Raw genomic sequence first — 11372 nt, forward strand, 5'->3', positions numbered from 1 at the left:
ATTAGACAGTGCATTTGGCACAAAGCACCCCTGAGTATACACCACAAACTTCTCCACAAACTAAGGCCACTCTACCCCAACTACACAGGCTTATTCTGGGTTTTGGCATGCCCTTAAACACCAAGTGTGAAATAAGAGCCCTCTCTCCTGTCAAGACAGTTCCAAAAAGGCAAAGTTACCCTTTAACTAGAGGTAAAAGCAGTATCAACACACTGAAAATTCAAATTTTAAAGAAAACAGCATTTGATTTGGTCTTGTTTGTGACAGCATTAGTAAAGTAGGAAAACATATTTCTTTATTCAAAGATATTCTGTATTTCCGTTTTACTGTCTGCATTTAGGAGCAAACTGATTTTCTTCAAGTGTTCATGAACTGGAATATGCTGATCACTAGATACAAGGAAACGCTAAAATTTGATATATTGATGAAGGCTCCTACTGACCTTGAGAACTTTGGCATTCACAGATTCTTTCTCTTTGTAAAAAAATCGAACCATCTGAATAGTCAGGTAGGCAGGCAAGCGACTGATCTTGGACTAAACAAGAAAATATTAAGAGGAATTATTATTTCAAATTTTTACAGAGAAAATAGCATCAAACTTGGCACCATCTTAGACTACAAGTTCTTCTCAGCAGGGGCTGGATATTCCAATGAGTTTGTACAGCACCCAGCTCAGTAAGGACCCACTCTGAAAGTCGCAGTAAAGTAAAATCACTCTGAGGTTATCTTCTTCATTCCACTAGACCAGGGGTCAGCAACCCCAGGCATACATGCCAAGCAAGACCATTTGGCTCAGCATGCCACAGCCAGCCCCGGCTCTGGGTAGCTGCTGCCAGCGACAGAGCCCAGGCTGCTCCCAGCAGGGCTTATAGTGTCCCAGCTGCTTAATGGGACCAGCCTGGGCTCCTGCTGGCAGCAGCTACCCAGAGCTGGGGCTGGCTACAGCTGGAAGGCTGCAAACAGCTGCGCCAGGCTCTGAAGCCTTGGCATCAGTTCTGTACTGGCACATGCAGTGGGGGAGGGGCCTGAGGCAGTGCAACCTCCGTCTGCCCCACTCCTGGCACACAGCCAGTGACTGGGTCCCGGAGCCCAGCACAGCTGTTTGTAGCCAGCCTGGGCTCTGGGCAGCTGGAGCAAGCAGCAGGCAGGCTGCAAAACAGCTGTGCTGGGCTCCACAGCTCTGGCATCAGCTCCATGCTGGTGGCAACTGCACGCAGTATCAGTGTTTTGGGCCATAAGGTTCTTGTCAACATGATGAAGCCAACAGGATTATAAAAACAGCAGTAGTACTACTCACAGATTTGATGTAGAGAGCATTTCTCTGCAGTGTTGGAGAGAGTTTGGTGATTTCATCTTGAAGACGCTGGGAAAGATGTGAGGAATAATATATGTGGATGAATTACAATACACAGAGGCAGCATAGGAAAAGACAAAGCATCTGCATATAATAAATGTTTGGCTATTGCCCTCACTTTTCCTATGTCCATCTTCTTCCTGTTGCTATCATTTGTTCTGTTATACATGTATTTAGAACCTAGGTTCCTCAGGATAAGGACTATATCCATGTATTTGCTCAGTACCATGCATATGTACAGTATCTTGAAAACAACCTAATTTTCTTAAGCTCTTTTCCTCTAGAAAGTGGCATGACTATAAGCCAGTTATACATTGTCACATTTTGGCTATAAATAATCCAAACTTGAACATGCAAGAATTAAGTTAAAATTAATATTCTAAGTCTAATTCATAGAAAAGCACAGATCAGGGCCCTCAACCAAGTAGCAAGATTCTCATTCTTAGATGCACCAGAAGTAGCATGGCAGCCAAAGGCTAATTAGCAAGAGCTGCTTGAGGTTTGAGGTTGACCAGTCGGTACCCACCCATGTTCTTAAATGTTCTGAACCCACCTTCAGTGTAAAAGCTGGCCTAAGAAATCATGAAACTTAAAACATATCAGCAAAACTACAGCATTATTAAGAATGTTAAACGTAAGAATAAAGCAATACACGCATTAAAATTTGAGGTCAAATCCAAAACTAACTCCATTCCCACATTGAAACTCATGTCATCAACTACCAAAAATTAAACTTAACCTATAGAATATTCTAAGGAGGTAGCTCTTGCTTGGCTTTAAATCCAGATGAAAGTCAACCAAATTTGTACTTTAGCACTAGTTATATAACAGTGAAACAACGTTATCCAATGTCTGAAGCATTGCCTACAAGCTTATAATAAGGCATTGATTGTTGAATTCAATTCTTGTTTGGTGGCTGACAACCCTTAAAGAGAAACATTTAACAAGAAAGTTCTGTTATTTACCAGAAGTGATAAGTGACAAAGCTGTCAGTCTAAGTTTTCTCTGGGACTACAGAACCCACCTGAATAGGGCCAACAAGAGGGCTGTTTAGATCTAGGAAACTTGCTTTCTGGTTCTTTTTCCTGTGTTGATATAACAGGAGTTCAAGCCGCTGTATGTGTGGCTACACTGATAGCCACATCCTAAAAATAATGCTAAATAGACCAGAATATCTCCAACCCCCAAACAGAAATCTCTTCTTGTTTGTACTATCTAGGAAAAAGGAATTACAGCCTCCTTAGCTTCCAGTCTTCTACACATCTATAAAACAGAATCTGGAACAGCATTCCAAGAGACAGGCAATATCCTAGTGGCACCATAACTTTCTCTAAAAGGCCTTCTTCAAAGTACAAGAAAAGACTGGCCAAAGGCCTGATTACTGGTGTTGCAACGTCTCTCCCCGAAATAGAGGGGAGGTCAGACTTTCTTTACATTTCTTGAGTTAGAGGTCTGTCTAGCAAGCCTCAGTTACCCAGCCTTGCAACACCTCCTTCCCAAGCCTTCAGTTAAAGCAGACAAAAGGCTCACGTTAGCAGCATGCAATGTGACCCAATCAGACAGGAATTGGGTTGCCATTATCAACAATCAATCAGTTTGGGAAAAGAAGTCTTGCTTAAATCTACAGTTTTTAAACACCACAAATGTCTGCATAATGCAGTGGGCCTGGCTCACCAAGCTTCCAAAAATATAAAATCCTGACAGACTGTTTTTAGTAAACTGACTTGATATATCTGGGAGAAAAGTATTACAGTGGTGTTCTGTCATGAAGGTAAAAAAGTCTACACACAAAAATCTTATAAAAATAGCTTGCTTTAAAAAAACCAATCAAAGCCAGTCACTCAAACATTCGTCTGCAAAATTTAAAGCAATGTTAAATTTATGATCTGTTTCATCACCTGTTTCTTATTCTTCTTAAAAGAAACTGGGCTATAGTTCAAACAGCTTGTTTTCTGGAATCTACATCTAGATAGAGAAAAATTACTTTAAAAATTATTTTTAAATGGGTTTCATTTTGATGGATTTTAAAATTTACGTAAAACCTTCCTAAACATGCTCACTCGTGTTCTCTGTCTCTCTCACAAACGAGGTTGAATACTTCACAAAAAGTAACAGTTCTCTTAAGTACTACTCTGGACAAACAATGCAAGTGTAACGCCACTGTCATAATCTGGGACTTGAATTTACTCTTGCATATCAGGCTCAAATGTGCAGGAAAGCTTAATTTCTGCAAGAACAGAAAGTAAGCATGTAAGCCTGAAAGTCCCACCCCCTCCAACTTCATGCATTTCACATTATACTCTGTTTCAATTTATAAAAATGGCAATGTAAGAACTTGTCTAGCAGATACTACCAGAAAGGTGAAGCCAGATTAAAATCCACTAGTTTGACTGCTGAGCAGGCAAAGGAATTAAAGGTAATACTTCCTTGTGGCTGTTAGCACATACTTCATTAGCATCCTCTTACACAGTGAGAGTAGGAAAAATTCTCATACTTGGTATGCGACTTGCTGCTAGCTAACATTGATTATGACAGGGATTCTACCAGCCTGAGAAACACCCTTCCGTAAGAGGATGTAAATAACAAACGGAGCCAACCATAATTATCTTGCTTTGCAGTACAAAGTACTTAATTCTTAGTCCTAAAGACACATTCAAGTATGATTTAGGTCAGGGCTGTCCAACTGGCAGAACACGGGCCATATGTAGCCCCCAAGTAGTTAATCTGTGGCCCCTGAGCTCTTGGTCTTTGTGTTACTCCCTCTATTACTCTTCTGCTGCTGCCACCAGGGTTTCTGAGCTCCCTCTAGCTTGCGCTGTATATCCCTGTCCCTAGAGGCATGGCAGTTTTGGAGGGACTTCAAGACCCAGTAAAGCACAAGGATGCAGACATGGTGCAGGGTAGAAGGGGGTAGGGGGCAGAGTGTGACACACTGCAGGGTTGGGGTGAGTGGGGTGGGAAGGTGTTTTAGGTAGTCTCCAGCCACTGACAAGTTGAACAGACAACAGGGTTGATGGGTAGGTAATCAGGTGTATTATCTCTCATCTCCATATACTGCTGGTAACAAGGATGTTCTCTCTGGAGAGACCAACCCAGTTTGAGAGCTGAAACTTAGCATCACAGAGATACTTAATAGGGTCTTCTAGACTGAGCACCGAGTCCCATTGGGTAGAGTGGTTTTCTTTAATCTTCACTAATCTATAAAGGAGCTTCTGAGAACCCCGTATGATTGGCCCCCTAATATAGTCCATGGGCTGTTGTGACCTATTTGTAAAACTTTTCTAAAACGGTTATATGAATATATTGTCTCAAACAGTATATAATTGGAAGTTATAATCCCTATTCCATGATGATATCTTTGAGCTTTAACGTATCTTAAATCAAAACCACCTTTATACAGATTTATTTTTTTAAAGCACCATAAAAAAAAATATGATTAAATAAAAGAATTCTGATTTAAATGACAATCCTATTTTTTTAATTGTTGATTTTTATCCACCCTGGCTATCACACCAATCCTGAAAGCTAAGGACAATGATACTGTTCATTTAGAATGTAAATACAACAAGATATTAAAACACAACTCACCAATTTGAGTCCCGTAAAAAGATATTTAACTTCTTGATTGATAAAGCAGCTAAGCTGAAGCAGATTTTCTTTTCCTTTAGTTACATCTTCCTCTTCTGCTTCTGTACATTTCATGCTTCACAAAATTAAGGAAAACAATCGTGCACTAAGAGCTGAACCCCTACTCCATTTAAACGGCTAAGCAGAACAAGAAATCAACTATCATCATCTGAAGCTCTTAACTGAAAAACACTTTTCTATGCTCCCCTTTAAAAAGGCTTCCCCTCACCCCTTTTGTTTTCTTAACATAACTGTGGTTTTTATATCAGGTAAAAATAAGATCTGGTACAATCAATATCCCTTCTGTTACAACAGATATCTGTTTTAATTCACCTGATGCCTAGAGTCATAGGGTGTCTATACACATGCTCCAACACTTTCTAATTAGAATCCATCAGAGCAGACCTGATTGAGTTTCCTCTGTATTCTAATTAGAACACTCTAGCATTGCTAGCATCATGTGTATAAGCCCCTGCAGGTTTAAAAATGGCCACTGGGGCACTTTAACTAAAACTCGTCGAATGAGCTTTAGTCAAAAGCATCCCGCAGCCACATTTAAATATGTGGGGACTTAATACATGTGATGCAGCAGTGTCTTACTTAAAGAAGATCTCCAGAAATTGCTTTTAATTAAAACGCCTTCCCCTACCCCCAAGCACATGTATAGGCACCTACAGTCAACAAAGCAAACTGTCACAGAGCCTTGCACATGCCTTTTTTTTTTTTTTTTAAATCAGAAGTCACAGATTGAACTATTTGGTTGGCTTATATCCAAATTCTGACTTGGAGATTATACCCTACTGATAGAGCAATATCACAATATGTTCTATACAGGCTAGATAAAAAGCTTCACATTTCTTCAGGCCACTCTGCAGGCTGGTATGTATTTTATGAAAATATATTCTTTATCTGAAGGACAGCCAGCACAGGTTTGTTGTGGGTAGGTCATGCTTGACCAATCTCATTTCCTTTTACGACCAGGTGACCTATCACCTGGACAAGGGGCAAGAGATTGATGTCATATATCTTGACTTCAAAAAAGCCTTCAATCTGGTATCCCATGATCACCTTTTGGCAAAAGTGGCTAACTGTCGCCTCAGGTCCACCACAATCTGCTGGCTGGGGAATTGGCTCTGGGGTTGGACCCAGAGGGTGGTGATTGACTGAAGTCAATCGTCATGGTGCCCTGTGACCAGTGGGGTCCCTGGATCCCTCAAGGCTCTGTCCTTGGACCTATTTTATTCAACCTCTTCATTAATGATGTAGACATTTGAGTCAGAAGCGGACTGGCCAAGTTTGCCGACAACACCAAACTCTGGGGTAAAGCATCCACACCTGAGGATGGGGGGTAAATCCAGGCTGACCTTGACAGGCTCAGTAAATAAGTGGACAAGAACCTGATCGTGTTTAACACCAAAAACCGCAACGTTCTCCACCCTGGGAAGAAAAACCTGCAGCATGTCTATAGGCTCAGCAGTGCTATGCTAACTAGCACTATGGACGAGAGGGACTTGGGGGTCAGGATGGACCACAAAATGAACATGAGCCTTCAATGTGATGCTGCAGCTAGTAAAGCGAGCAAAATGCTGGCTTGCATCCATAGATGCTTTTCAAGCAAATCCCAGGCCGTCATTCTCCCGTTGTATTTGGCCCTGGTGAGGCCGCAGCTGGAGTATCGAATCCAGTTTTGGGCTCCACAACTCAAAAAGGATGTGGAGAAGCTTGAGAGAGTCCAGAGAACAGCCACACGCATGACCAGGTCAGGAAGACAGACCTCATGACAAGAGGCTGAAAGCCATGGGACTTTTCAGCCAGAAAAAGCGCAGGCTCAGGGGCAACCTGATGGCCACCTACAAGTTTGTAAGGGGTGTTCACCAGGACCTGGGGGAATGTTTGCTCACCAAAGCACCCCAGGCGATTACAAGGCCAAACAGTTATAAACTCCTCCAAGACTGCTGCAGGCTGGACCTAAGGAAGAACTTTACTGTCTGAGCCCCCAAGGTCTGGAATAGACTGCAGCCGAAGGTGATTCAGGCACCTACTTCGAACACCTTCAAGAGAAACCTGGATGTTTTTCTTGCTCGGATCCCATGACCCCAGCTGACTTCCAGCCCCTGGGGCAGGGGGCTGGACTTGATGATCTTCCAAGGTCCCTTCCAGCCCTAATGTCTATGAAATCTACGAAATCTCACTATAGTATAAGACAAAATGAGAGAGAGTAGTATTCCCTGTTCTCCAGCCCACCACCCCTGATTCTGTAACTAAATTCCCCTAGGTTCTTTCTGTAGTTGCATCAAACCCTTCCTCCTTTATTACGCCTCCCAGTCACTAACTCTTTCACTTCTCTCAGCCATGCCCATATTTTTTTTGATGGTTGGTACGCTTGGCAACAATTCCTCCACCAAACATTTCCTTTCCTTAACCCGTAATCCATTCAGCACACACTTCCATTATCACATCCTTACTCACTTCTCCAAGTTATTCACCCTAAACCTTGGAATTTATTGCAACTTAATATTACTTATGCAATCTGTTCTCCTGATTACATATCCGGCTCTTCTCTATTTTGTGCCTCGCATTATAATTAAAAGCATAACATGAAAGGAAAGGTATGGTGTCCTCTTGCTCAAAAGAGAAAGAAATGAGCTTCAAAAACACCAGACACTACATTCTAGGATGTAATATGAAATATTCTTTCTTTATCTAAACAAGTAATCCATTCTAAATATTTTGGAGATGAAAAACCAGTAGCCTGTCTGTCCATTGCCAGCACATTCAACACACGGTATAATGCTTCTGAGGCCAAACGCGACAATCATTTGAACTGTGGACCTAAAGTGCAAAAGTGGCAGCCCAGGCACTGTTCCATCATATGCCAGTCCAGCTCCCTAAAAAATATTTAGTATACAAAAACTCTACTTTACAGTTGTGCAATGAATTCAGTTTCCAGTCATCTGATGGGAGTTCAACTAATGTATTGTTTACTCCAAGGAGTGCTCAACTTCAAGGCTGTCGGCCAGATATGCTCCATGAAAACATGTTATCTGGCAGCTTCCAGGGTTCCCCACAGGTCTGAAAATTTGGGGGGCTATGGCATGAAGCCACAAGGAATAGTCTAATCCATGTTCAGTGTGTTGCTAAGCACATCTGCAACACTTGATTCCTGATTTGCTCTTGAGTCATGCAGTTCCCTTCAAAACAAGACACTGCTGGTTTTTCTTTAGGTTAACATTTCTTGAGGCAAATAACTTCAAATGCTCTTTTCAGGGAGATAGTTCTTATATAGTTTCCCCCACTACAGCTCGGCAAAAGTGGTGTGATATGTTACTATGTACCTTCTGCAATATGAGAGGATTTTTAGACCAAATATTTTCACCCCCACCTACTATTCTGAATTAAGTCTTTTATTCATTACCCCCTTTTAAAAGAAATCCCTTGCTACTCCTGAGGTAATCCATCACTTTGCTTTTAACATCTTGTCTTAATTTTTAGGATACACCGTTTCAAATTCAACGCTGAAGAACTGATCAATTAAACTCTTCTTTTTAGAAGCTGCTGCTGGAGCTCCTGAGTCTGTCTGCAAAACAGGTTCTGTTACATTATTTTATTTAGCACTATTTACTATTATTTTAATTAGCGTACAAAAATACATAATCTTTTCCATACAGACTAGAAATAAGTGCCATTTCCTTTAAAAATCTTTAATATATACTCCTTCAAAAAGAACATATCTAGTTCTTATGTAATCATAAGTGTACACTGAAATTTCATCAGTTTAATCTCCCTATGCAGAATGTGAAACAATTAAAATAGACACTACTATTTAATTACCGTGAAAGTAATCTGAGCAAATTAAGTTACTCTTTCTGTTGATCAAAAAAACCCACACTTGCCATTCTTTGGTTGGGTGGAAGGTATTTTGGGGAGGAAAGAGGCAGGTTGAAAGTTATGAATATTTTCTAATATTTTAAATTAGAATAAAGACTGTTTTATAACTGACCTTTATAAAGTCCCAAGCTACACAAAATATGCTTTTTTCAAGCCTAAACTTTGGGACTTCATTTATCTATAAGAATTAAAACTCATTATTTTAACCAAGTTGTAGTCTGTCTCTGTTATAGCATTCTTGTTGAGAATTCACACTGAACCCATAAATGAGGGTTTTTCAGCAGCAACTAAAGGCATAGGTGAGTACGACCACTGAATACACTGATTCGGTCCCCTCACACCACTATAACCTTTAATCACTATCGAGAGCCTTTCCATAGCAGAGGACACCCCAAAAGGCAAGACTGAGGTGTGTGGGTGACACTTCACTGAGCATTCACACCACAGGGCAGCTTCAGTTATTTGTCTAAGCACAGCCTGGAGAACTTGACAGTACCCAAAAGTTTTGTGATATTAGTTCAACCATTTACTGTTATCAGCACTGGAGTCATAAAATGTACTGAAGTCATGAGCACTGTATAACCTATAGTCAGAATAAGATTACAACTACCTCCATAACAGCATCACCTTCTACTCCTTCAAGCTTTTGCTGTAGTACTCTCATCATTTGTACCCAGCATTCATTGGCATCCTACAAAGGAAACATAATAGTGAGTTTTACTAGATACCACTGGTAGGCATATAATTTGATATCCAATATCAAAAACACTCACCTTTACAGTATAACATGAAATTTAGAATTTGAAAATTCATCAACTAAAAATGTCCCCATGACCCAAAATTACTAATTTTCTTGAACTTGCTTTCAAAACTCCATGCAATATTGTCTAGATAATACCAAAATAAGTAACTTTTTTTAAAACCTACAACATTTTTGTATTTCAACAGTTAAAACACAGAAACACCTTTCTGTTCAACTGAACTCTCTAACTCTTTGCAACTGTATTTCTGTAACACAGGGAATGAATATGTAGTGCTTGAAAGCTGTAAGAAACAGAAAATTAACCGAGCAGTATTTACCTGTTGAAGGTACTGGCCTTGATCTCCTTTCTCTGCAAACTGTGGGAAAGCCATGTGTAAAAATTGCAGGAGAATGATGGGTGGGATACTGGAGGAAGTTTTATCCATAGAATCAAACAAATCTCTAAGAGCTTAAAAAGAAAGCAAGTGATTGTTTTTAGAAGTGAAAGATGAAAATTAGGGCAGACTGCTAATTAAACTAAACAGCAAGATGACAGCAACATTCAAATCTGAATATCCAAAGGTAGAACACTTGGGGGTCCAGTTGTTTAGTGGGCATCATATGTGCACCTACAAAAACATACTTGTGAACATTATACAAGTAAAAAGAATGGCCCAGATTTGAAAGTTTGGAGCATGATGCCTTGGCCTTTGGAGGGACCAGAAGTTGGTTCCTAGTTAAAAGTGCAAAAGGAAACTTCATTAAAAACAGTAAAATACATGCTTGAGGGACAGTGTTTCCACAACTCATTTATACTTAAAATTAAAAAGGTGTTCACAGAAGATCCACTTTCCCCAATTGGAAGCCACAATGATTTAAGTGTTACCATCTGCTGACAAGGCCAAAAATAAACTTGATTTTTCACAGTTTAAGTTCTCTAGGAATTCTTAAACCTTCCTATCACTCAGGAAAACACATAAATGTATACACACGTGCAGGCAATTCAAAACTATTTGAAAAACAGTGGATGATGTGTATTAAGGGTATTAAGTGGCAATATGTGAACCCCCCCTACTCACAGCTGAATATATTAATCTTGGTCCTAAAATCCACCCATGCTACCACGGACTGTAAAGTACTTTAGATATATCAGTTAGTCCTCACAACAGCCCTGAGAGGTAGGCAATTTTCAGTGTTAACACCAATGCAGAGGCAGCGAAACAAAGGCATAAAGCTTGTGAATATTTGTAGCTAAAATTGCTTTTACAGGCATGAATTTTATAGTCATAAAATATTGGCCAGTTTCTTCCTCTCCCTTTGATCCAACATGGCAAACACTGACTTTAAAAAAGATTACTTTAACATGACAACAATTGAAAAAGAAAACCAAAAAAACAAAACAAAAAAAAAAAAAACAACACAGCTTGGTGTCGTACAGGAGCTCCCAATCTGCCCAGCACCAGAGTTAACTAAGGATTTCCTTATTAGATCTCTCCGGTGCAGAGTTGTCACCTCAAAAAGAAATAAGGGACACAAAGCAGAGGCAGAGAGAGGGGGAGGGGCAAGTGTGGTTGTAGAGTAACCATTGAACTTACCACCCCAAAATACGATCAGCAGGAATACCCACAAACTGGACCTTTCCTTCCTTATTTTGTTTTGTTTGTCCTTAAATGAACTGGTAGAAATCCCAGTGTCCTGGCCCAGCATCTTAGTGGGGCAATGAAAGAGTAAAAAAAAAAAAAAAAAAAAAAAAAAAAAAAA

General features: G+C 40.2%; 1 protein-coding gene across 1 annotated transcript in view; it reads right to left on the minus strand.

Annotated features, from left to right (window-relative positions):
• Positions 1–11372, minus strand: part of USP14 (ubiquitin specific peptidase 14) — a gene marked incomplete at its 5' end in the record, with an annotated part of 42100 nt that overhangs the window by 12021 nt on the left and 18707 nt on the right. Inside the window, 6 exons of the mRNA XM_019518849.1 lie at positions 443–535; positions 1298–1363; positions 4943–5057; positions 8479–8558; positions 9480–9560; positions 9950–10080. Of these exons, the coding sequence (XP_019374394.1) occupies positions 443–535; positions 1298–1363; positions 4943–5057; positions 8479–8558; positions 9480–9560; positions 9950–10080 (566 nt within the window). The remainder of the gene's footprint in view (positions 1–442; positions 536–1297; positions 1364–4942; positions 5058–8478; positions 8559–9479; positions 9561–9949; positions 10081–11372) is intronic.

Source organism: Gavialis gangeticus, unplaced genomic scaffold (genome assembly GCF_001723915.1).
Source record: "Gavialis gangeticus isolate Ggan-Ray unplaced genomic scaffold, GavGan_comp1, whole genome shotgun sequence".
NCBI lineage: Eukaryota > Metazoa > Chordata > Crocodylia > Gavialidae > Gavialis > Gavialis gangeticus.